The 27,135-nt window shown below is 38.3% G+C and overlaps 2 protein-coding genes across 3 annotated transcripts in view; both read right to left on the minus strand.

Annotated features, from left to right (window-relative positions):
• Nucleotides 1-1,664: 1,664 nt before the first annotated feature.
• Nucleotides 1,665-20,472, minus strand: atp10b (ATPase phospholipid transporting 10B (putative)). Its single transcript, XM_011480280.3, has 21 exons — nucleotides 19,918-20,472; nucleotides 17,377-17,581; nucleotides 17,061-17,146; nucleotides 16,705-16,811; nucleotides 15,877-16,008; nucleotides 15,607-15,734; nucleotides 15,080-15,332; nucleotides 12,998-13,188; nucleotides 11,702-11,857; nucleotides 10,809-11,301; nucleotides 10,628-10,728; nucleotides 10,413-10,539; nucleotides 8,940-9,124; nucleotides 6,490-6,757; nucleotides 5,456-5,532; nucleotides 5,230-5,355; nucleotides 4,938-5,138; nucleotides 4,775-4,855; nucleotides 4,568-4,672; nucleotides 3,801-3,988; nucleotides 1,665-2,692 (listed from the first exon to the last, which is right to left on the minus strand). The coding sequence occupies exons 1-21, from the start codon at nucleotides 20,325-20,327 to the stop codon at nucleotides 2,431-2,433; spliced, it is 3,882 nt and encodes a 1,293-aa protein (XP_011478582.1). The 5' UTR covers nucleotides 20,328-20,472; the 3' UTR covers nucleotides 1,665-2,430.
• Nucleotides 20,473-24,843: 4,371 nt separating this feature from the next.
• The window catches only part of gabrb2 (gamma-aminobutyric acid type A receptor beta2 subunit), a 36,495-nt gene continuing 34,203 nt past the window's right edge, over nucleotides 24,844-27,135 (minus strand). For both annotated transcript variants that reach the window (XM_011480281.3, XM_004073334.4), the window contains one exon: nucleotides 24,844-26,790. In XM_011480281.3, the coding sequence (XP_011478583.1) occupies nucleotides 26,434-26,790 (357 nt within the window). In that variant the 3' untranslated portion in view covers nucleotides 24,844-26,433. The remainder of the gene's footprint in view (nucleotides 26,791-27,135) is intronic.

The raw sequence follows: 27,135 nt of genomic DNA on the forward strand, positions 1-27,135 counted from the left end.
TAGATGGTCACACAATTTACTGTTAAAAGTATTGATCACCAGATTTTCTTGATAAACTTTGTGTAAATCTATATATCTATATCTATATCTATCTATCCATATCTATATCAATCTATATCTATATCTATATATCTATATATCTATATCTATATCTATATCTATATCTATATATTTATATATATATCTATATCTATATATATATATCTATATCTATATATCTATCTATATATATATATATATATATATATATATATATATATATATATATATATATATATATATATATATATATATATATATATATATATATATATATATATATATATATATATTTGGCTTTATTTGGCTTTATTTGGCTTTTCACTATATATATTTCAAGAATGACGTATGCCTGTCTGTCCTGTGTGACCTTTCAGCAACACCATGTTTCACCTATAGAGGGCAGCAATGAACCAAATGTGGGAGGTGAGTTGTTATATAAGAGCTGAGTTGCTGGTGTGTAATGAATTATGCCAACCATAACAGAGTCCCCTTAAAAGTTGGATTCACTTGTATACTTTCCATGTACAAAAGAAACTTTGCAGCTTATACATCCTCCAACATTTACCTTATTGCTCATTTTAATGCAGAGTCTCTTTGAACAGATGCTCACATTAGCACACAGACACACACGGGGAATTAGAAGACGGATTTACATGCATTTACATGGAAATGCTCTAGCTATAAAAATATCTCATAGAAATAAACAATCCAAAAAATGGAAACAAGAAACATGAAATGTAATTTGCATAACTTCCCAACATGGATGCAGGTGTGAGAAATATACTAAAGCAGCTAAGTATTTTGTAATGGAAGTTATATTTTGTTGGGGAAAGAAGAGTTTCTGAGGGATCGGGTAATTTGGCTACCTTCTTACCACAGAGAATGGAAAATGCTTTTTTTTATTTATTTTTTTACATTGTTTTTAACAAAAATTACTACTTAAACACTATGACACTATGAAAAAAGAAAATAAAAGTTCCCATTGGTGTTTCGATTATCATTATGATGTTTTTAAATCAAAATCCCAGATATCTTAAAAAGGCATATTTTGAGTCCTGTCTTCATGGGCGTGGCTGCTGAGTGGCCACCCCCTCGATCGCCCCTTTTGATGATGATAGCTGCGTCTTGCGTGAGTGAAGAGCTTGACACAAGTGGGGCACCACAAATGACACCGACAGACAGTCTCTGTTTTCAATAGTCTATCTTTGGTGATAAAGAAGCGGTGAAATGTGACATATTTTTGGTTCCAAATGGACACTTTTTGAACAATGTGTGTGAATGACAAAATGAATGTGTGTACCAGACCCTGCTGTTTTGCTTTGAAAAGCCTATGAAAAATGCTTTTAATTACGTTATAATTAATTTCGATTGCATTCACTTGCACAGCAATTAAAATGAAAACCCAGAAAGAAAGTGACTTTTCGCACCTAATTTCCAAATGCAGTTCAGGTACTGTTGGGCAAAGAAGGGTGACCCCTGGACTGTCTGTCGCTGGGCCGATAGAGCTGGAGAGATCCCGATCGCTATGCCGGCTCCCAGGAGGCGAGTTGGTGCCCTGGCAGAGACCCGCTGCGGTGTGGGGAGCCAGTCTGCTCAGACAATAATAACAAAAGGTCCCCTTACTTTATTCTTGTTTTTATTCTTATCCTGCGACAGCAAGCCTTCAATTCGAACACAGAACACAAATGGGGAGAACACACTTGAACCCTTGTGCTATGTTAGATGACCCCACCCTTACATTGACATGTTCTCCCTACCATGACAAAGGTGGATAAAGGTGGAAAGATTTCATGTAATCCATGGACACCAGTGAAGATCACAAATCATTGAAGAAAAAAGGTTCAGAGCACTGTCTAGTGGGTCTAGATGACCCAACTCCCAAAGTTAAAGTGCCTAGGATAGCACAAGGGTTAATTTTAAATACGTTCGGCCAACAACAACATCCAGCCTTGGACGCACTTAAAATACGTGTGAGAACCGCAGCAATGTGCCATCTTCTCTTCTCCTGTACCTGAGTTAGTGCACGTTGGAGAGGGCAGATCATTAATTCAAACCGAGCGTCTTTGCAACATTTTGACAGTGATTTAAAAGGAGAGATACTCAGAAATGCACAAATGAAATGATTTATTATTACCGCACATTTGTTTTCTCTTTCATTTAAAAAAAGCCACATGTCAAAAACTCAAAAAAATTTGATTTTCTTTGGAGGGGGGACTTTAACATGGGATGGAGCTTTATTTTTTACCCCCTTAATTTAGGAAATGATACAGCACTTATGAATCCACCTATGAACCAGTCCACATATATACATTTTACTAAATAAATAATGATCATAGTTCTTTTGTTCAGCTGTCAAGCTGCCTTTGCCTTTCATGTGTCCACGGGCCTCTAATCTCCAATGACGTTCAGCGACATATCCTCTCCCACAAAACTTGCAGCATCTCCAAACCCGGGGTAAAAGTCTACAGAGGTCTCAAGAGTTGGGGAAGGTGGCGTAGAAAGCCTGGACTCTTTGACCTCCGTTCCACCCCTTAAGCTCCTCCACTCCTTCATCCACATGTCTCTCACAGAAGGCTCCATCCGGTCCAGATGCTTGGCTTGTATGAGCGGGGAGGGGGCGATAGAGTTCTTCAGCACGTAAAACGTGTACCTGGGGGAGAGAGTGTGGCAGAGAGAAAGTAGGCCAGTGAAAAAGTATGCAGTGCTTTGATGAAAATCAGAGCATTCCCCTCTAAATATTAGCGGCACAGGCGAGAGGAAAGCAGTTAATCCTGACCCCAAAAAATTTGTAATCGTCAGTCCAGAATTGATTTGCACCATCACAGGCTTATTATTTCACAATCTGCTTTATCATATATACTTTAAAACCCTGATAAATATGAGCAAAACAGACTGGATTTGTTGTTTCTGACTGTTTTTGCTGGGCTGTATATCTTTCATCCCGCTTAACAAAGCCAGAAAAACCTTTTCTGAATTGGCTGCATGCTACCCTTTGTTGGTAAACGTAACGCGAAATGGTGACGTCTTCTGTGATGGTGAGTGGGTCGTCTTGGGCGTAGACAGTTCCCTGAAATATCACTTCCTCACATCAGCATAAGGCCCGGTTTCCACTTCGGTTTTGTTTTCGCTTTCCATTTACATTTTGAGTTTTATTCATGTGTCGTTTTATGTCTGTTGGGTGCGAGGGGTTAGGAGGGTTGAGGGCATTCTGTGTGTTTCATAATTTTACTTTTAATTGTTTTCAACATGTAAGGTGTTTTTGTGTTGCCTTTGTATAAAAATTGCTTAATAAATAAAGTTTGATTATGAATTTGAATTAGAAAAGGGGAAAGACAGACAAATGGCAGACAACATTTAAAACTTGGAGTACTTTTTAATTCACCTAGATCTCTAGCTATTTTTATTTTAATAAACCAGTGTTTGTTTAATGTAGTTTAGAATATTTTGGATTTTGATAGTAGCACATTTTATTTAAAGAGAAACCAAATAACTAAAATAAACCGATGACTGATTTTAAAGTTTTTGATCACCTGTGTTTTCTGATATGACGAAATTCTAGTGTGAAATTTTTTTTTTCAGCATAAAAAACCCAAATATCAGAAATTCAAACAAAGCAGAATAAAAATTGACAAAAATACAGAAAAAAAGGAATAAAAAATACTCCAAAAGACAATCTGTAGGGGCAACATGATCACATTGGATACGTTTTTCTGGTTTTAAATCACAAACTGTTTTTGAGTGAGAGTGAAGCGTGTTACCTGGGCAGGAGAGCCACCACAGTGGAAATGATGCATATAAGGTAAAACATGGGGTCAGCCATCTGGTTCTGGAGGATCCAGTATGGGTTGGATGGGGGATTACAGGTGACACAGATGGCGCTGTAGGCAAGTGTCACGATAAAGTATAAAGCCACACTGCCCAACATGATAATCCAGTGAACCACCGTCTAAGAGATGATGACAAAAAAACAAAACGACAAATTATACTGTTTGCTATCTTGAAACTGTATTGTTTCAATTTAAATATATTTATCTAAATTTTTAACAAACTGAAAGCAATTTAAATATTTTTATAGTAATAAAAATTAAGTTTTAAAATTAATTTAGTTACTTTTCATTGGAAGTTCCACAGTTTCATTTTATTTGTAGCTATTTTTAAACTCCAGTGTCACGTTGAGTTTGACAGTATTTGTCGGTTATTTCACTAGATTTCAATGTGTGAAACTTTTAAATTGTAAACTTTCTGTTTGCACATGGCTTTTTTGGCACTCATTGATTTTTTTAAGCATTTCTATGCATCCAATCATCCATTTTCTCTATCCTTCTAGGGGTCATGGGGTCGCTGTCCCATTTACTGTTGGGCGAAGGCGGGGTACCCCCTGGACAGGTCTCCAGTCTGTCACAGGGCTTTTCAAGACTTTGAGATGCAATATTTTAATGAAAAAATGCAACATAAATAAAAATGAAGTAAAAAAAAGGCTTTTTTGTTTGTTTTTGTTTTATTTGAAGACATCTTCAGGACTCACCCAGGATTTAATTTCTATACCGAGATGCAGCAGGATGATAAATAAAGAACTTGTATTAAGTGGAGTTCCAAAGGTGAAAATGTCAACATCTGATCCCTGGTAAGCCTGAAAAAGAAACAAAGACAATATTAAGAACTGTTGAAAGATAGGAAAAGGTCCATCAGAACTTGTGAGGGCTGCTTCTTTATTAGATGTATTTTATGTTACCAGATATGGAACGAAGAAGCACACGAGACTTTGATAGAAAGCATCCAGCATGGAAATCCAGAAAGTACGAAAATTGTATTCCTGAGGAATTCAAGGCAAACATGTTTAGCTGAAACATGCATATGAAAATGTAATGAATCTTTTCTATTGTCCGCTTACTGACCCCTGAACCCTGACCGGTTCTGTACAGTTCAGGAACACCCATCAGCATCTCTGCAGAAACATCTTTATCCATAATCCCAAACATGATGGGTGGTGTTGAGGTGAAGAAAAGGTTGAAGAAAATCATCAGCCAGTAGTCAATCATTGCTGTGCCTGAGAATCCGCAGTAGAATTGATACCAGAACAGAAGGTTCACGTAGGCCTGAGAAACACATTAAAAACTAATTAGAGGATATATCGGAGCAGGCAAGTCTCTGCCAAAATAAAAGCTTCGACTTAGAAACCCAGCTCACCGCATTCTTATAGAAGAAATAAATAATCATGTTGGCCAGGCGAGTGTGGCACCAGTGTCCGTGCACCAGGAGAAGTTTTTTCAGGTGTTTGAAGCGAGTTATGGCAAAATCACTAGCCATGACTGCCTGTAAATGACAGTGAGGAGTAACGTTTGGTTCAAAACACAGTGAGAATGGGAGAAAGCATGCCTTTTTTTTTTTTGCAGAAATAGAAATCAGATCAGACCTGCATCCCTTCTTGACCAGAAATCCCAATGCCAACGTCAGCCACCTGAATCATGTTGACATCATTTGCACCGTCACCTGAAACCACAGAATGAATTTTAGCTTATGATGACCCATTTGCAACTTTTAGAAATGTCTGAGAAAATTTCTAAATACATATTTAAGGTGTTGTGATTGAAAATCTGCCTTATGCTGATGTATTTTAGACCTTAATAAATACAAACAAAAGGCTGTGGTGGATCTGAAATGGTTTCATCATGACATACTAAAATCTAACTTTTTACTTATCAACAGTTTTTTTCCTGTTTCAGTATTTCATTTCTGTTGGCAAATTAATGCAGGAAAAACTTTTTTTTGGTCTTAATTGCTAAAGCATTGCTTCATTTGTTGTCACTTTACTCTGTTCTCAGATTGACTCCAATGAAAATTGTGTTTTTGGTGTTTTTAACATGTTCTTGTGGCCTTTTCTGATGATGGAGGACATATATGAGGGAAATTAAAATTAAAACAGAGTATTTATTGTATTCAAATCATTGTGAATCAGGAGCAGATGAAAAAGATTGTTGTCGTGACATAGAAGCTACAATGGGCGAACCACACGCTCCCTCCTCCACTTCATTCTGTTGCATCCACTTGTAGACTAATAGATCCGTGTACAACTTTGTTTTCCTTGACTGAGCTGGCATCTGATTAAAACTCTGGATAGGTCTAATATTGCTCGCCATTTTTGTTGCACCGGTAATGTTAGGTCAGGGTTGTGAGGGGCTGTACGCTGGCAGGAAAGCATGTAAACAGATGGATGACGGGAAATAGGGGCGGGCTTACTGCACTCCCACATTCCACAACTGAGAGGTGAATTTCTAATAAGCTCTTACCACTTTGCAGAAACTATGTCCTAGAAAACAACACAGGTTTTATGATTTTGGCTAAAAAACGACTATCATAATCGAAAGACCACTGTGAACCCTTTTAAAATAAATCAAAAGACGATCAAAGTGGGACCCTAACAGGTAACAAAGGTTTAGTTTTTCTCACCAACAGCAAGTGTCATGACTTTGAGCTTGTCCCTAACCAGTTTCACAACCCTGCTTTTCTGCAAGGGAGTGACTCTGCAGCAGAGCACAGAGCGGCAGCGCTTTGCCAGGTCCAAGAACCGGTCCTGTAGGTCAGGGGACAGTGCGATGGCCAGAGTGTCTCCATCGATCATTAAAGAAATTTTCTGGGTGGTGTCCACATTACGAGGGTCCTCGTGATATCTCCTCACTTCTTCCAAAGTACAGTCCAGGATAGATACACATGTGACCTGAAATACAACAGATGCTTTCCTAAAATTTCAATAAAACTTTTACAATTAGGTTTCTAAAATATACTTTTTGAAGTAACACAACAAACGTTTGTCCCCCCTAAAGTTAAAGAAAACTTCCAAGATGTTCCACTTTTAGTTTTAATGTTGAAACCTAAAATAAGATGTAAAAAATCTGTTTTTTCCCCCCAGTAATAAGTAATGTGAACTTTATAAATAAATTTGCACAAGAGTGTAAGAAAGAACTTCTTTTATATAGCACTTCCCTCAGAAAGCAACTTACAAGGTGCTTCACAATGTTAAAACAAAATGAAACCAAAGAAAAAACACAAAATAGCACGGGATGCCTAAAGCAGGTAAAACCTAATAAAACATACTCAGTAAAAAAAAAAAAAAAATCAGCTAAAAGTTCTTCTTAATAAAAAAATGTTATGATAAAATGTAAAAGTTCAATATTTGCATCTTTTTTTTGTCTTGCAGGTCTAAGAGTCCAAAGATTTCTCTATCTTTTGCAGAAGCAGGCCCATCAGATTTATTGTTGATGCTAAACGGCTTCAAACTGGGTTACAAGGAAATTAAATTGAAAAAAAGGAAGATCCATGTTTATACTTTCTCCTACAAGCAGCTCAGTCCTGGCTAAATTTCATTACACTTAGTGGGGCAGTGCTTATAAGTAAATGTCACAAGTGGTTATCAGCTAAGGTTGTTAAAAATCCTGTTCATTAAAGTAAATTTCCTGTGAGATCTAAATATTACACTGGTAATTAGATATGAAAGCACTAGTTATTGGGTTGGGGGCATCTAACTCCATTCATCATCAGTCACTGTGCCTCTAAAGGATGCGCAGCGGCCCCCTCATTTCAAAAACTTATTGGGGTATCCGTCAGAGCTGGCAGCCATTTGACGTCAGGATGAGTAGACACAGTCGGGTTTTTATGAAAACCTTGCTCCGGCGCTACCAGATCTTTAATGACCTCAGAGAGGCAGGTCCCCCAACGAACATTTTTCATCTTCCCCTGATGGAAATGTGAGCGTTTGACCTTTAGTTAAATTGTGAAAAGTGGTTCGAAAGGTTTCAGTCCTTTAAATTAGAAGGTAGATGCTCGGAAAGCACACCGCTTTTCACCAAAGACCACCAGGAAAAGACAGCATTGCTTTCTTAAATGAGAAGACATAGAAGTGACATTTCAACTATTTTCATTTACGGTAATGTCTTCAAAAAGGCTAAACTCTGACTTAATTTTCAACTTTTCTATGGTGACAGTTTCTAAATGTGTTTGCTGTTTTTTGTTTGAAATTAGTTCAAGCTATTTCGCAAAATAGAATCAATTCACATGTAATTTTAACTAAATTCTTGATCAATCTTTGGCCAAAATCAAATCTTATAGGAGAAATATTTTTGTAGCATTACTTATTATTTGGTTTGTTATTTTAGCCTTGATCATGAATATTTTAACATCTTTTAATGAGTCTTTTCAGTTGCTAATCAGAGCTTTCCTTTTTCACAAATATTATAAAATATTCCCGTCTTTAATTGGATGTTAGATTTCATTTATTGTTTTTTGAATGCAAATCCAGAAGGAGAAAACCTGACAGAAACAAGTTTCAATTCCCCTAACTTGTACTTGTCAGTTTTCTTGGTGTGTTTCCAGAGTTAAAGTAACACTTTCCATTCAAATAACGGTTATATTTTAATTGATTTTTTTTTTTTTAATTGAGCATCCATGTGACCAACAATACATTGACTGTCCATGTAAGGATATGTTGAACCCCAAATCCACTTTTAGTCCAATTATTAGTTTTTAAATTTTTTTTTTTTTAATCTTTTCACAAAACTGAATAAAAAGAAAGATGATCTGTGTTTTGTAAAAATACCTTAAAAGATAATTCAAAGAATCCTTAAATGTTAGGAACATATGTCACATCTGCCTTGTTAAGGATCTGCAGTCAGTAATCTCAGCAGAGAGATGATTTGCATTGGTTTGGTTCTGAGCAAAACAGATGAGCTTCTTTTTTAGGTTTTATATTGTTTCACCATATTAGGACAGGAGAGCTTGAGTAGTCTTCACTTGAAGGTAAAATCCAACTCCCCTTTAGCCCACATTCAGTACTTCAAGACTGGAAAAGTTTCTCCTTTTTTTGTTAAAACACACCATGCCCAACAATAAGTGAGCGTCCCCACCTTGTTTTTGCAGCTCATGTTAATCACCAGGTCTCCCTCCTCCATTAACCTGCAGGCGTAGCCGATGTTGAGAGCAGTCTCTGGCTTGTCACCTGTCAGCACCCACACTTTGATCCCTGCTTCCCGCAGAGCTGTGATGGTGTCTGGGACGCTTTCTTGCAGGCGATCCTCGATACCTGTTGCTCCTGATGAAGGTGAAAAATCCCATTTTATTTCCTCAATAAGGTCATTTAATGGAACATAGTAAACTTGTATTTGTAGGATGTTAAAATGGAGCACAATCCGGTTTTTAACAAGTTTGAAAAGTAAAATCTTGGACAACCAAAATTACTGGAAATCGTCATGTGCAAAACCGTTTTCTGTGAACTAATCAGATTTATATGCTGCATTTGCTTGAAGCTAAACCTGGTGAGACTTTGTTTAGGTTCAGATGCAGCACTGCATACATAATCATCACTGCAATGTTCTATTTTTAAAGACTGAGTCTTTGTATTGTCAATTTATCGAAACAAGAGGTGGTTGCTTGTTTTAACGTTCCTTCTGTGGAGGTTAAGGTTCTAAGAGTTATCTGAAGCTTTAACTAATCTTTAGGTTTCAGAAGTAGTTTTGTTGGCTAGGTAGAGCAGTGGTTTCGCCTTGGAGAAGTCCCTTGTTGAATCCCAGCCGTTGCCTTTCTGTGTGGAGTTTGCACGTTCTCCCTGTGCATGCGTGGGTTTTCTCCAAACACTAAGGCTTTGTAGATTAATTGGTGACTCTAAATTGCCCCTAGATGTGTTTGTGATAGTGTGACCCTGCAATAGACTGGCAACTTGGTCACAGCGTACCCTCCTTTCGCCCAACAGTAACCAGCAAGCATGTGTCTTCAAAAGGGATTCAGCCTGATCTGAAGATGGACGAATGGATAGATTACAAATGGATGGATGGATGGATGGAGGTAGCTTTGTTTTAACTTCTCTGAATATGGTTTGTTCTGAGTCATTTTGCAGGGCTGCTCAAAGCTGGTCTTTAACAGTTTTTTTTAATCATGAAATCTTTCATGAAAAAAAGGATATTTGAACAGTTCAGAAGTTTTTTCATGATTCTTTCTGAATTGATGTGCAGCATCTTTTCTTGATGGAATTGAGTTAATGCAAAACTTTAAAGCTCCAAAACAACAAAGTATCTGCCAATTTCGATCTCTTGTAAAAGTGTCCCTAGTGGTCTTTTAAATTTAGTTATGCCATTTTTAGCCAAAATTTTAAAAAACTGTCATTTTCTAGGACATAGTTTCGAAATTCACCTCAGAGTTGTTGACGGGACTGTTTGTGCAGAGTTAAACCGCCCCGCTTTCCCTTTATCCATCTGTTAATCATCATGTTAAAAACAGCAAAAGCACAATTTTCTTCAAAGTGGGTATTTAAACCTAAAGAAGGTTTACTTTGTGTGTCCTGGTTGCAGAGTTAGTTGTGTTGGGGAAAAAAGTGTCTGATTTACCTAGCAGGGTGAGTTCTGTCTCCAACTGCACAGCACTGGCCATCATAAGCTCCTCTCTGCCGTCTATAGCTGCAAGAGCTCTCTTTCTGTCTGCCAACCAGCTTTGATACTCTCTGCTGCTTACAATCTGCAACACAGGTGGAAAAAAATGAATCACAACACAAGCCCAAATAAAAGAAATATGCTGTTCAGCTTTATGATGCAGGATTTTGTACCTTCTTTGTGATGCACAATGTTCGGAGTCCATCTTTCGCATAGCAGTCCAGGTGATATTGAGTATCAGCTGCAATCTTTTTCTGCTGACCACTGAGGTGTTCTGGGGAAGATTGTTTGAATTTTTGTAAAACAAATTGAATGAAAAGACATCATGAAGGCATAAATACTGCCTTCACTCACCTGCATACGGTGTTCCAAGCAGCTCCATGATGGCATAGTCTGCCCCTTTGGTATACAGTACGTACTCTCCAGTGATTGGGTGTCTCACCAGGACAGACATTCGCTTTCGGTTGGAGTCAAAGGCCAAGGTGTCCAACACCTCAAACACCAGTTCCTCCCCAGATGGAACCCTCACTGTTACGCTGTTAGGGGTGCGAGCCAGCAGGGTGAAGCCATATGTCTTGGCTGCGTACACCAGTGCTGCCTCGTCTGGACTCTCAGCCTCATAGCACACATCACCTGACGCTGCTGCAGGCCTGGCGCTCAAGGTCACGGTATCTAACGCACGGGGTTGGACTCCATTGGCATCATCGCTTCTCTTGTGTGCAGAGGTGGAGGAGCCATTCTGTTTGGGGCTGTCAAAGACTTTCCAAAATGAGCCAGTCCTTTTCACCAGAACAGAAAAGCTCTCCAAAGGGTTGTTAGTCTTATGGGAGTGTGAAGGTGAACTCACCTTTAAACAAAGTGAAAAAAAAGCAAAAGATTTTTTTTAATTTAAATATTCAACCATATCATATCTTGTATTATATCTCTAAGTTTTAAAAAGTACTTTATTTTCAGCATCATTTATCCTCATTTAAACTGCTTCCATCAACTTCAATTATGAAAGGGAAGGGATCAATTTCAACCTAAATGCCCTAATCTCCTTTAAAAACTGGTAAATATGAGTAAAATGAAAACATGTGCATTTCCCATTAAAAGACGTGAGTTTTGAAAAAAAAAATTAAATTATGCTAGAATTCATTGCAATGGATAACACTTTGGTTGTTGATTTTTTAAAAAGGCCAACTCTTCTACTTGTTTTTTTCGTCTTTTCCATTAATGTTTTCCATCCGCTATTTTGGTAAACTCACCCTCTGTCTCTGAGTTGTTGCCATGGAAACCACCACAGAGTTGCAAATAGCTAGAGCCAGAAAGAAGTCCATGTAAGGATCTGAAATCCCGCTGCTGCTTCTCTCTGAGCGGCTGATCTGCTGAAGCAGTTTCTCATCTGGAATCACCTGGGTTTCCTGATGGTGCAAAAATGCAATTACTTTGTTAATTCAATAAGTAATGGGGGGTTTGGTCACCTTTGCTTTTCCCACACCTCTACAAGAATCTTTGTTGACGGGGCTGAAGGCTGGGTTTTACAGTAGCTATCTAATCTTTTCTGTCTGCTTTAGCTAGTTTCTTACAAGAAGAGAAAAATTAAGTAATGTTATTTATACAAACACAGAACTCTGGTAAATATGCAGCACAAAATAGAGTAAATGTGGTAAATATTGTGCTAACTTTTTCTGTGTCAGCTCATATCACCAGGCTCCTGCTCTTTGCCCCGTGGACAAATATAGCCACTCATATACTGTATATCCGTAGCTTGTTCCAAAGTGTACTCAGTGTGACCATATGTCCTGTCATAGACACAGGAGCAGCTCAAAATGAGAGCTCTTATTAGTGACACCTTGCAACTTGGCCATCTGCAGCAGCAACTAGGACCATAAAGACAGGGGGTGGATCAAATGGGGGGAAAAACACGAAAGCAATTAGATATTTTCTGTATTTGAATTGATGTGAATATAATCTTAATTGGAAAGTCATCAGGAGATGAAACAAGTAAAAGAAAAAAGATCAAGATGTGGAGAGAAGCAAAGCTAAACTAACATCAGCCTGAGAATGAATTTAATCATGTTTGTGCTAAAAATTGTGAAGGACCTGAAAAAAGTACAATCTGTTTAAATAGGATGACATGAAAAACAAACTACTTATTTTCAAATTGGGAGACCAGTCAGACTGATACCACAGAGTAAAAACATGGTTATATTCATTCAAACGTTGTTGTTGTTGTTTTCTGGGGGGTTTTCCCAGTGGTTTGTGGCAATAGTAAATGGTCCTTTGTATGCTCACATAGCACTTTATTAACTTCCTTGAAGGCCCAAAGCGCTTTACAATCACAGTCCCATTCACCCATGCACACACACATTCACACACTGATGTCTGTTGCTAACACTGGAGCCAACCCATAACCACCAGGAGCACTGACCAGCACTTCGACACATGGCCAGGCACGGGGGAACCAAACCTGTGACTTTCCAATCAGAGGTTGACTACTATCAGTGGTTGACTACTCTACCTCTGCACTACAGTTCCTCCTGACTGGTTGAGGAACCTACCAGTGGACTGCTGAAGGCCATACTGCTTTGGCGGTTTACAGCCATCTTGCTCCTGTGCCGGCTGCCATGTCGATGAGTATCTACAGGGCTTGAGTCCTCATCGTACCGACTGGCCTGGGAGGATAGTGTTGATTGGCTGAAGATAACATTCTCCTCGGACTCTGTCTCCTCGAGGAGGGCCAGGCGATTGGCTACAAACAAAAAACACAGTGACACGTGAAGCCTTAAGTGTTAGACCAGGCTCTACTCATTTTTCCTTTAAAGCCCCAAGGAGAAAGGATTCTCAGGCGTAGGAAAAAGAAATTAGGCTCAGGAAGAATCCTATAAAAAGAAACATAATTGGATGTCAATTTCATGCCCCATCTTCTCCCAGTTATTTTGACAGCTTGTCTAAATGAAAAAGCAGTTTAACACAGAAACAAAATGGTGAGCAAATAAGAAAAAATAATCTGCAAAATGTTTTAACTGAAAAACGACAACCACCCCTCATAAGGAACTATAACAGTAACACCATAACAGCATGACTGGAAAAAAAGACAAAAAAGCCAACAGGAAGTTCAGACCAAACAAACATTTGGCAAACTGCCACGACTTAAGACATAATATGCTGTTTGACTAAGTTTATAGTTTCATGTGATCTGAACTCCTTGACACAGAGATTAAAGATGATTAGATTTTACTGTCGTTACACGTACAAGTAATAAAATGCAAACCACGCAATCATTATTGTGTGGACATTTGCAGGCTGTGCAGGATAAGCCGAATGACAGAACATACACTGAAGATAAAGTATAGAGAAATTATGATATATATTACAATAATGTGTGTTTAAAGGTGTAAGTAAATGACTAAGTAAATGTTCAACTGTTGGTTAACTAGAAGAATCAGTTGTACAATGACACATGAAAAATCCCAGAATTAAAAGATAGATTTAACCTTCAAATCAAAACTTTATCGCATTATATGTGTGTGTGTTTATGTATTTTTTTTGAAAAAGTAAATGAATATATGTAAAATGCATGTTCAAGTCACTTTGATTTCCTGTGGTTATTACAGGATCATCTATTGTTGTAAATATTGGGCTATATAAAAAAAAAGTGAATTGAATCAACATTAATTGTTGAATTTACATTCAGAAATTAAAAAGCTACTGGTAGTCAATAAACACCTTCATGATTTAGAGAGGGATTGGAAAAAGGTGCTGTGGTCAGATGAGACCAAAACTGAGCTCTTTGGCATCAACTCAACCTGTTGTGTTTGGAGGAAGAGAAATGCTGCCTACGACCCCAAGAACACCATCCCCACTGTCAAGCATGGAGGTGGAAACATTATGCTTTGGGGTTGGTTTTCTGCACAGGGCTACTTCACCGTGTGGATGGGAGAATGGAAGGAGCCATGTTCAGTCATATCTTCATTGACAACGACACATAAAAATGGTTGTGGATGGGTTTTCCAACTGGATAATGACAAAAAACAAACCGCTATGGCAACCAAGTAATGGCTGAAGAAGAAGCACATCAAGGTCATGGAGTGGCCCAGCCAGTCTCTGGACCTCAATCCTACAGAAAAACTATGGAGAGAGCTGAAGCTCAGAGTTGCTAAGCGACCGTCACCAAATCTTAATGATTTAGAGTCATTTACAAAAAAGAGTGGACTAGATATCCTCCTGAAAAGCGGAGAAACCTGATCATCAACTACAGGTAATGTCTGACCTTTGTCCTGCTAATAAGGGTTTTGCCACAAAGTACTGAGTCTTTCCAACAAGAGGGTTCAAACACTAATTTCCCTCAATGAAATGTAAATACATTTACATCTTTAAAGTCATTTCTTGATTTTCTTGTGATTTTCTACCTCTCACTATTCAAACGAACATACCATTAAGATGACAGACTGTTGGTTTCTTTTCAAGTGGACAAACCTACAAAATCAGCAAGGGATCAAATGCTTATTTCCACCACTGTGTTTACAGTTTCCTCAGACAACAACAAATAACTCTGTTACTATTTCTATAATATAGAATTACTTTCTGAAATTGTGTAACTGCGTTTTTAAATGTGTGAATAAAATGTGATAAATCCTTACCATTCTCTTTATGTGGATAGTCTTTTCCCATAATGGAGCATCTGCGAAACACCATCTTGTTTTCTGTGAGGGTGCCTGTCTTGTCTGAGAAAATGTACTCGATCTGTCCCAGGTCCTCAGTGATGTTCAGGGACCTGCACTGCACTTGGCTGTCTGTCTCCTCATCGTACAAGTCCACGTCAGTCAAGATGAAGAAGATCTGACCAATCTTGACCAACTCAACAGACACGTAGAGTGAGATAGGAATCAGGATCTGTGGAGGAAAAGAGAGTTCAGACTTAATAGAACCAAAAGGAATTTAAAAGAACTGACATAAGTGGTCATTATTTTCAACTACTGTATTTAGAATAACTTGTAAAAGTTTAGCACTCTTTAAAGACATCAATCTCTTAGGCCAACAGATCCTTTGCTCTCGTGATAATTGATTATAATATAATATTTTGATTGTCATTTTAGTTTACCAAGAGTTAATGACTTCTTAATGAATGCAGCACCTTCGAGACAACTAGAAATACCAATTAAAACACCTGCAGCAGGATGATCATGGTGAAGAACATGTAGAAACTGGACAGGCTAGGACTGTCCAAGTGACCTTTACTGTCTGAAACCAGGAAAGAGGGGACATCCGACAGATTCTTCAACCACAAATAGTGTCCTGAGAAAATAAACACAATGTCATTGAAGCAATTGATCAACAGCCACACATAGAAGCTATGGGTGACACATCTCTATCTCTATGCTTCCTCTGTCATTTTGTGACGCGACTAAAACGGGAAACAGTGCCGTTCAATACTGACCCAGAGATCCAATGAGGCACATGATGAAGAGAAGAAGGACACAGAAGAAGACGTCCACATTAAGCCTCCGCTCTAGTTTGCTGCGCTTGTATCTGGGTCCATTGTTGTTGAGCATGGACTTGGTTTCATGTCCTTAAAACACAGAATAGGAGGTGTTTGATTTAGACCCTTCATGTTTGGAGTGAAACATCATAGAAAATAAATTGAATATCAAATGGAGGTTCTGGGTCAAACCCACAAACAACACAAAAAAATTAATCAAGTTCTTGGTGCTGATGATGTTACTGCAGGTTTGAATAGACTTTACTCAAGAACAAACTTCAATTACAAAAGTGGAAATAGAGACATTAAACATAGTTTCTTGGATAAGAAAGTTATACAAATAGGTTCAATAAATTGGATAAAAAGCTCTTGAAAAAGGGAAAAAAAATCTGCAGAGTTGTTGTTGGTCACTGAATAAGAATGAATTTCTAGATAAACATAAGCTATTGAAATTTTGACTTTTTTATTTTAGCCTGTGAAACAACAAAGACAAATATTGTGAGACTCTAATTGGTGTCCACTGGTCATATTTCTTTACACTGAAACTTTCATCCCCAAATATCCTAAACAATGTTATAAAGGCTAAAATAATGGCTGAATATAAAACCAAAAAGTATTTTTTACATAATCAAGAAAACGCTGATCTGATTTTATTATTTATATTTTGTAATAAAAATGTCTGCTCAATCCTATGATGGGAATATACCAACTTTGATAATTTTATGTAGAACAACCCTAATTCCTTATTCTTTAAAGCTAAAGGTTGAAGCAGTGACTCCACAGTACCTGCGTACACCACAAAGCCAATGGCGTGCTCTGTGTTTCTGACTGTGCATCCTCGTAACAGCAAGCTCTCAATCCCAGCGCCCGTCTTCTCCTTATCAGGTTTCTCCCTGTTCCGGGAAAAAGTGAGAAACCTTTTAACGTTCAGCTCTTAAAAGATATTGATCACTGCTTACGTATTTTTCCCACATTATCAAGTTTTTCTTTTTTCTTTTCATGGACGGCAGAGCCTCTGTGAAAGCTGGAAATCGATTAAACTCCCGCCCCCCTAAAAAACAATGTGTCTGCCTGCACTGTTGTAATTAAGTTAGCAGCAAAAGTGTCTGGAAATCCATTAGAACCCCCCCTTTGATACTTACACAAAGCACTTGAAGTGATTTAGATTGTTGTTGGGCTTTTCACACACTACAGTGCAGTTAAAGCTCTCAGGTTCAAACACATCATTCTAAAAGAAAGGAAAGACAACTTTAAGAAAGTAAAACGAAACTTTTGAGCCACATAACAGTAAAACTCACAATAGTATATCTGCAGTAAACTATGCAGACAAACAGGTACTTTCATTTTCCTGTAATGTTTCAATTATGATTGCGCAACTTTATATATCAGTTTCAATTTAGTAAAACTGCTCTAAACAGGCAGGTGAAAGTGTTTGTAGCATTTCCCAAAGCCCCTCACCGATGTGCAGAGTCCAGGAAGAGCATTCCTCTGTTTCAGGTTTGTCTCTCCATCCAGGTTGGATGTCTCTATGTGGCACACATTGTTGGGGTCCGATGTGTGGAGGAGAAGCAGGTCCGCAGGGACAGTTTCGTTGCAAACCACCTTTACAAAGTCTCCAACTCGCACGTCTTTCCAGCGTCTCTCTATGTAATGCTTTGCTGTTCTGTGTGGAGAATCGTCAAACATCAATGTGGCTAAAAACAAAGTTGACATCAAGGTTGGCAAGAGATTTATGGAGGTGAAAAGAGTTCATCTGTCTCAAAGAAATAAGATATTAACACCATGGCAAATGAATCAGTTCAGTGGTCATGTAGTTGAGTGTCCGCCCTGAGACTGGCAGGCTGGGAGTTCAAATCCCTGACAGAGTCCCATATCTAAGAAGGGGACTCAATGCCTCCTTGATGTACACTAAGCATTAAGGGTTTAGAATGGGGGGGTTAAACCCCCAAGTGGTTCCCGAGCGGGTCTGTGTCTGCAGCCACCGCAGGGAAGGGGTCAAATGCAGAGAATACATTTACCATACCTTGGTGTGTGACCACTCTTGGTGTGTGACCACTTATTAAACAAAAAAATAAAACACATTTTGAAACAAATCAAATTGTGAGCCCTTTTTTACAGTTGTGATCTACATGGGTTTGTCTTGTTTATTATATAAAACACTTTATTGAAATAAAATATTTACTGCATCCCCAGACAGTCTCAGTTGTCAATAGAACCTGAACATCAAGCTGGCCAACCACAGCTGACAGAGAACTGCAGGTATGCTGCCCTGCATGAAGGACCAGATTGGGAAGCTGCTACTGAAGGCCACACCTCAGTGCGAACAAAAACAAGGAGAAGAACTTTACATGTTTCAAAGTGAACTACATTGACCAGCACAAATACTTTTGGAAGCAAAGTGCTTTTGTGTGCGTCAGGATGTCTGGTTACAGGTGTGAAAAGGTTTGTTTCTGAAGGGTGTGCTCTCAAATGAATATTTTACTGTCTAAGACTTTTGAACACTTTTTTGTTCACGAAAACTTTGAAGATTGTAGCGTTTAGGGAATTCAAGGCATTTGTCTTTCATTTGAATACTTTTTCTCTACTTTGGGGAGGTGATAATAACTTTAATATAAAAAAAATCCTTTTTCTGAAGATAAAAAATAAAGAAATTTAGTTTTCTATGGCAGAATATTTCAGTTGTACATTTTTCTTAGGCTATTAAATACAGTTTTTTAAATTGGTAGATTTTAAAATGAAGTTATTACGGCTCTGTACATCATGGAGAACCTAAAATGGATTGTTTTTAGTACTTCGTTTGTTTTAACCTTTTTACTTTGAGCATCACTCTCAACTTGACTTTTTGGGATTCTCCTCATGATATCTGCAAACTTCTGGTTTAAAAAATGAGATTGTTCACTTAAATTTAAAAATAATTAATGTAACAATAAATATAAATTGACAATATCCCTAAAAATCTATCACTTCACCTATGCAGCACATTTAAAAGATAGAGCTTTGTTAGCATCCATGCAGCTGACAGATGAGTTAATTTACTCTTCTAACTTTTATTACATTCTACAAGAATGAGGTGTGTCTGGTTGTTAGGGATGTTCAGGATGTCGACGACAACAAAAAAAAGACGTGTTTAACAAAACAAGAATAGGGATTTGAATTCAAACAGCCAGATTAAGAGACGGCCTGCTTTTTAGTGCAGGTGGATTGACGAGTTTTTGATACACTAACAAGATTGTAATACACAGAAGATAAGGCAAGACATGCTTGAACACTCAGACACTTAACACGTCTGCATTCAAAAATAACTGATCGGAAACGCAGACATTCGCTGATGACGTGACAATTTTTCCAACTGAGTCAGCTTCCCTCCCATGTGTCGGATTTTTCTCGGATGAGGTTAAAACTGTTGCCATTGGATAAACAGGTTTTTTTGAGATTCAAGAAAAAGGAGGGAAAGCTTCAAATTCGTTCATTAGCATTTGTAGGGATCCAACCCAGTTAATTCTGTTTCAATCTTTACAAGCTTAAAAATTAGCATTTTGGGAACACCCTCAGTCTGAACCTACAGCTGATTGTGGATTCTCCTAAATCTGCCCCAACACTCACACACAGCAGTTCGTTAGCTATCGACTGACAAAATATCCTGTTAAGGCTGAAGATTTTCAAGATGTCTTTATGTTCCCTGCTAAAAAAGACCCTTCTTTAATTCTCTTTGTTCCAATATAGTCCTAAATTATTTTTAAAATCACAACCTTTTGTTTTTTTAAGGACACAATACTCAGTTGATCATTTCTGCAGTGTGACAGTGAAAGAAGAAGGACTTTCCACACATTCTTGCAAAAAGCTGCACCTTAAAGCCAGAGAAAGTAAAACACACAATCGCTCAGATCGTTGCACTCACAGCACAGGAAGATGAAAATCAAAAACAGCTGTGGAGATCTTTAAATCGTTACGCCTGTCATGTCAGACTGGACATCACAAAACAGACTCCTGGTCAAATACCTGCTGTAGATGAGACACGGCATGTTGTTGAGCTTCTTGTCTGACTGGTACCTCCTGAAGTCTTCCCAGCCGTCCTTCAGGGCCGTCAGAAACATTATAACGCAGATGGGGATGAGAGCTACCTCTGGCTGAAATGCATTAACTACAGGGATAAAGTTCAGAATAGCCAGGCCCACAAAGTAGACGTTGGCCAGACGGTGGAACTGCTCATAAAGGTTCATAGGGATGAAGAACAGAGGTGTATATTTGTTGGTTTTGATGGCATTTGGTTTGAAGAAGCGATTCGGCTGCTTTGATTTACCCAGACCCTCAAAAGGTAAGTTGGACACCAAAGAGCGCAGTTCCTTTTCCCGGGCCTTCTGGCTGAGCACAGCATCCCTCAGGAGGGCCAGAGGGCTCCTCCAGGTCATGGTTCTTCCTTGTGTTATCCTCCTCTTTTCTCAAAGACCTTCCATCCTCGGCAAGTTAGAGAGATTCGCTGTGGGTCGCTGTCACTGCAGTGAATGACTGCGAGGCCTGCAGTACAACAAGTGACAGCGCAGCTGTGGAGGACCCGCCCCCCCGCATTGACAGGTATTATTGCATTCCTTCCTTTAGAGCAGTGAATGGAAAGGAGCCTACCAATTAGAGGCAGCGCTGACGTAACTTGGCTGATTTAAACAAAGTTTTTACACAACAGAGCAGTGGGGAGTTCATCATTGCTTTTGAAAAATATTAGTACATCCACAAGTTACTTATACTAAAAGGAAGCTGTTGGATTAAGAAAGAAGGAAAGAAAAATTTGAATATAACACTGCAAAACTGAATCTTTACAAAGCAATAATACCTTCTATACATTTAGTTTAAGAAAACATCTTTTTCATATATTGAAAAACAAAAATCATTTTACTTATACCATTGTGTCTTTAGTTCCAACAGGAAGGGTCACTTTGTTTTAAATGTGTATGAAATATTCACATAATTCATGCTGTTGACAGAAATCACATTTTGTTGTTATTTACTTCTACAGTTTATGGGATTTACAGTAATTATAATAAATACCAATGTTACAAGTAGAGAAATGTTCTATGTCCTTTGTCTTTGATAAACCTACATGCTCAACACAGCCCCCTTAACCATGTTTCTTTCCATTTTTATGAAGATAAAATACCCTTACACTACTCTTTTATGGATTTAAAAGTCAGATTTGTTTACCTGTATTACGTGCGATCAACAGGTTATCCAGAAACTCGTATGAGCCTAATTCATGAAAAACAGAAACCCAAATGATTGATGCTGACAATAAAATTCAACTAGTCAAACCAAAACTCAGTTTCTTGGGCTCTTTTGTCTTGTTGAGCCTCATTTTTGGTTCGACAAATCAGCATCTTTTGGTAGTCTCTGAACTCACGGGTGCGTTTGCCAATCACTTTGGATTTTAACAACGATGTGGGAATGACACCAACCTGCTATTAGTATGGTTTTTATTCAAAATTTAACAGAAAGGTTTCAAAAAGGCTATTAGCTTTAAAAAGTTTGGTTTAAAACAAACATTACAAGAATTAAAACACACAATTGAATAAATCTGTGAAACATTGCACTTTGTTAAGTCAAGGTTTGTCTGTTTTTTTTGTTTGTTTGTTTTGTTATTAAAGTTTCACAATTTTTCACCTTGTCTTTTCTTTGTTTTTTGATTAATACATTTCTATTTAATCTATGCACATTTGGTCTTAAAACTAAAAGTTTGATTTCAATTTTTGTGTTTTTTGCTGTATAAACAATGAAAAACATACTATTTGTAACTGCGTTTTATCTCCAGTTTCATGTTTATTGTGGAATTATTGTGTAATATTTTGCTCTGTGAAAAAAAGAGGTTGGGGTTGACCTAAACATGGATATCAAATGTAACCACAAAACACTTTTCAAAGGTAAACTGTGAATTGTTAAAAAAAGGCCTCGTTCTACTGAAGGTGTTAGCGTGCCACTGCAGACAGTGGTTAAGAACATATGACATTATTATAAGGATATCTCCAAATTTGGTTAATTTGGTCAGTTTTGATGGATAATCCATCTTTAATTTAATTTCATTTATATTATTTTAGATTATTAAAGTGAATGTATAATTTTGTTTGATCTTTTTGATCAAAACCTTTTAGGAATAGAATTCCTTTTTTAACTGTTGCTCTTTGTTGCTCCTAATCTCTGAAGTGAGATCTTTGAAACAGTCAAGAAGGCTTTGCCCTTGCCATGACATATTTAGACAAGTCTTTGGATCGTTTGAATTTAAAGAATTTCAATGTCAATATTCTATATATAATATTTCTATTAACACAGTTTAATTGTCCTTTTTAAAAAATCTCTCGAAAACTAAAGCTTACCCACCTCACATACTCACTCATGACATTGCAGATTGGATCTACAATCTAGGATTCTACAATCAAGGATGTTTGAGGTAAATAAGATCGGTTTAATCCAATCTTGATGGTACAAAGCACTGAATGGATGAATGACAGTGTCGTCCCTTATTTTCAGCTTCTCTCTGATCAGTAAAGGTTTAAAGTCCCACTCTGATCATCTTTTGATATTGTAAAAGTATTAACAGTGGTTGTTTACTTATGATTATGACTTTTTTGCCCAAAATTTTCTTCATATATGTTCTCCACCATGATGACAATGCCACAAGAACATGTTAAACACCTAAAACACCATTTTCATTGGAGAGGGTCTTTAAGGTTAGAAGCTTTATGGTTTAGATGTACATTTTTTTCACATCAATGAAACTGGGCTACTGGAGATTCTGATCCACATAAAACCCATCAGTATCTGTGTTCTATGTTCTAAAATTTTCGATTGATCTGGATGTACTGAATGATTTGAGCTAGAATGGTGGACTCCACCAAAGCAGGTTTTTTGCACAGATGGCATGCATGTCGGAAGCTTTCCATTCCCTCATGTTAACATATGTTGTCTTTTCCAATAAAAGGTGCCAAATCTGTTTTAAAGAGACCTTATTTGACCCAATCATTGTTTATGTGCTATTATTTATTAGTTACTTCTAAAACACATGTGATTTCTTTGTATCTGAATGTCGTTAGCAGCAGACATGTATTAGTTCATCTGCCACAACCCTTTTCAAAGACGTTTTCATGCATAACCTTTCAACTTTACCTTTTATCAGTGAAAAGCTTCACAAATATACAATATTGTTGCTGTTGACTGAGCAGCACAACTTGTTTTTCCATCCCCGCACACGTGTAGCAGGGGAGTGGTATGAACGAAGCGTGTCAGACTCACACACCCTCTCAGCACTCACAGTCAGCTTTGGCTGGGCTTGGCAGGCTCACCAGTTTTACGGTGGCGCAGCTGCAAGTCCACGCACACACATAAAAAAAAGACAAATTTTAGCCCATGCATGCAGATTACTCAACAGAGCAGAGGTCCCTGCATTGGTAATCACGCAGTGGCATGGAAACATTAAAAAGCAGGAAGCATCTGCCTCTCCTTCTCTTACCACATGTCAGCACTAATACCCCTTTTAAAAAAGGGGGAGAAAGAAAACAGGCTAATTTAGCAAGAACCATCTGCCTACTGTGGTGAAGTAATGCATCTGTTATGTAGACCTGAGCTATGATTAAACCTGAGTATTTTACATCAAAATCTTTGTCTACATGACACAAAGCAGTTCTATTTCCCCTCACATCGCAACATTAATCACTGAATGTTATGCATGTGTGCTTGAAATTCCGCTCCAGTCATCTTTTGATCTATTTCCAAAGTTTTCAGAGTTTTGAGGTTTTTCTTTCATCATTTTTAAGCAAAAATTTTTAAAAAACTGTTGTTTTCTAGGACATAGTTTCTGCAGAGCGGAATTTCCCATCATCCCTTTGTTTATAAGCTCTCCTGCTAGCTTACAGCCCTCACACCCCCAACCTAAAATTACTAGTGTAACAAAAATGGCGAGCAATATTGGAACAATCCCGCTGTACAGTTTTGAGTCAGATGGCAGCTCAGAAGAGGGAAACAAAGACGTACATGGATCTATTTGTCTACAAGTGGATGCATCAAAATGGGCTGCAGCAGGGAGCTTGTGGCCTGCTGCTGTAGCAGCTACTTCACTGCCACAAGCTTTTGCCAGCAGTATTTTTTCATCTGCTCCTGATTCACAACAATTTGAATAAAGAAATACTTAGAAATGCAATTTTAAGCTTCTATATGTCCTTCATCAGGAGAAAAAGGCCACAAGAACATGTTAAAAAAACACAATTTTCATTGTTTGTAACAAGGTAACCAGATACTTTGATATCTGGAATCTTTTTTGTTCTTTGTGCTCATTAGTTCGTGGTAATAAAAAACGTTCCCTTTAAATATTCAACATTCAATGTTTTGTAACATCAAATATTCACCACCATCCATTTATGTGGTCAGGTCACAAAGTGAGTGCAGTGGAGAGTGCTGCCGGTCTGCAGGAAAGGCAGGATGTCGTTGGAGGAGGTGGAGGAGGCATGGCTGGATGCACAGATGGATCCTTCCTTTTTAAAACTAAGTCTGACCCGCTATTCTTTTTCCCTCTTTCTTTTTATGAGCTGCTCTGTTCCCTGCAGTCAGAAGGCCAAAGTTGAGTCCAAAGAATGGCTTTATATCTATGGCTTTCTGCATTAATGTCCCCTGAGGCTGGGGGTTGAACCCAACGCAGCCAGCTCAGACCACCACCTCCCCTCGCTCCAGCTCCCATCCTCTCCATCCATTATGCAGCCAAGAGTCCCCAGCTGCAGTGCTTACATCTCTGTTCACCCCCACATTAGCATCTCTCGCTTGTCTACTCATTCTTCGCGCCGGGTTCAGTTGTTCACTCGCTAATTCAGACACTCAATCAGCCATGAGCACGCCAGTCAGCACTCGCCCTCACATTCACCCAGGACACAAAACTGCCACCCGTTTACTCTGGAGTTGAAGTGATAGACTGAGTTGAGTTTTAATTGAATTTAGATACATCTTCATAATTGCCGACAATCATTACACAAGATATTTGAAGTCAGTATGAACTGGAATTTACATAAACTTTGTACAAAATATGACTCACTTCAAGGCCTGGAATGTGAGGTCCTTGGTAAGGTTTTTTTTTTTTTGAGGAGCCACAGGTAGACCCAAAAGTCACTGGTATTTGGAAGTGCTTTAGTTTCAGGAAGTAGTTGCTTTTAGACTCCATTAAAAAGAAAGAATGAGAATAAAAGAGAAAAAGTGGTAAAAGTACCATCAGAAAAGTTGTGGTCTGTGTTTTAATTTTTCCTTTTCTGTTTTTCTGACTGAAAGAGAGACTGCAGCTGTAATTTACCTGCAAAAAACAACAATAAAGAGCCATTTAAATGGAATAAATTCATAGTATTTACACGATCATGTGAGTATTGATTTATAAAAAGGAATCATTTCTTTTTCTTTAAACATGATTCATGTTTATCTACAGCTTTTCAAAACAGAAACTTAATCACAATTGAATAGATCATACTTCTATCATTCATTTCTACTAATAATAATGGTTGTGGATGGACATATTTATGCGGCAACTCCATTTGGAAACGAAACTCTGCAGAAAAGTTCTTAAACCAGCTTCCATATGTGTTCAAATCACCGTCCGCTCCTTTTTTATGATGGCAGAACATACAGAGTCAAAAGAATTCTCATAAAACAAACAGAAACACGAGCGTTTTAGTGGATCTGAATCCTCTTAGCACAAATTATCAAGCGTAAACCAAATGCCGATGCCTCCAGTAGATGGAAAAGGACCATAAACGTGTCTTGATAGCATTAAAGCTTGGTGTTGTTGTCCAGAGAAGAAAGTGCTCCCTGTTGTCCAATCCACTTCCATGAGGGTGATGCTCAAATCGTCCGTCCAGGTGTGCCGAGCCAAAGCTGCAAACTTCAACTGATAGATAGCTCTCAGCAAGAAATGAAAATGTTTTACGCTCCATCGCCATGGCTGAGATGCAAATGAAATCAAACGTAAGCATGCTTTTAAAGGATGTTTTTGATATACAGTAATTATAGGAAAATAGACTATCAAGGATGACTCCTTTAAAATCATTTATAAAGCTTTCCTGGATGCAGACAGCTCAGCTACGAAGTAAATAGATACTAAACAAAAGAAATTCTTAAAGTATATGCAAACACAAGCATAAATATTTGATCCACAGAGAGTAAGCTACGAATGACAAATATTAGTGATATATTGAAATTCTGGAACAGGCACCGTTTCTGTCTTTTTTAAAATCTCTTTAATGAGTGCATGTCAGTCGCTTTGAGGTGTTTCCCAAATCTCAAAAGAATCGCCATTGCCTGAAGTGGGTGCTGCTGCAGTCCTTCTCGAAAAAAAGTCTTTGCGCTTCCCTCACATGGTCTCATTGGAACCAGCTAAAAAAATTCAGCCCAATTTATATATCACGTTCTCTCTCACGCATCATCTCTGATACCCCCCCTAAATTCTCCCCCCCCCCCATCCCATTCATCTCCTGCACAGAAGTCGCCCAGCGGATTCCGCCAGCTTTAATGAACGTAGTAGAGCCAGTAGACCACGTTGAAGAAGGAGAAGACGGTGGGGAAGATCATCCTGGACCACTTATCGATGGAGTTCACATCGGACAGGTCTGGGATGTTCACCTTAAGCTGGGAGGCCCTTCTCCGTAGGCGGGACTTTTTCTGGGCGTGGCGCTCCAAAGCGCTGTGGCCATAGTTCTGGCGGGCCATGGCTGCCCTGCGGTACTGCAGCGTCGAGCTATCGTACGACAGCATGGTGTTACGAGGATCTCCAGGTGCTCCAAGGCCCCGGGACAAATCGCCGGCACCTCCCATCTCATTCTTCATCTCCATGGGGCTGAACAGGATGTTGTCATCGGGAGTCATCTGAGAAGGGTCAAAAAGACGTGTAGCCATGAGAAGTTACTGCCACAGAGAATGCATCATAAATTAGCTAACTTTGTGTTTAAGCCATAAATAGCGGCAAAACTATCCTTAAGCAAAAATACTGATGGGGTGCTAAAAATGGGTAATGCAAATGAGTCAAAAAGTGTGTTACTTACAGTGAGGAAAATTTCAAAACAGTCTAAAAAGCACCAAATAAATTCTTGATCATTTGTCAACAACTGAGTGATAATACAACCACAAGACTATGAAATAATCCAGGAGGGGCACAGTGCACTCCACAAACTAACTTTCATGGAGAAACCTTTATTGTCATCTCAGAATTTC

This window comes from Oryzias latipes, chromosome 10, assembly GCF_002234675.1.
Source record: "Oryzias latipes chromosome 10, ASM223467v1".
NCBI lineage: Eukaryota > Metazoa > Chordata > Actinopteri > Beloniformes > Adrianichthyidae > Oryzias > Oryzias latipes.

Excerpts from the sequence above, each read along its gene's own strand:
- atp10b (XM_011480280.3), bottom strand. The coding sequence starts at position 20,327 with ATGACCTGGAGGAGCCCTCTGGCCCTCCTGAGGGATGCTGTGCTCAGC. Across the intron at positions 9,125-10,412 it reads GACAGAACTCACCCTGCTAG|GAGCAACAGGTATCGAGGAT; the intron begins GTAAATCAGACA and ends CACCTTCATCAG. Across the intron at positions 4,673-4,774 it reads GCTTCTTCGTTCCATATCTG|GCTTACCAGGGATCAGATGT; the intron begins GTAACATAAAAT and ends TTTCTTTTTCAG.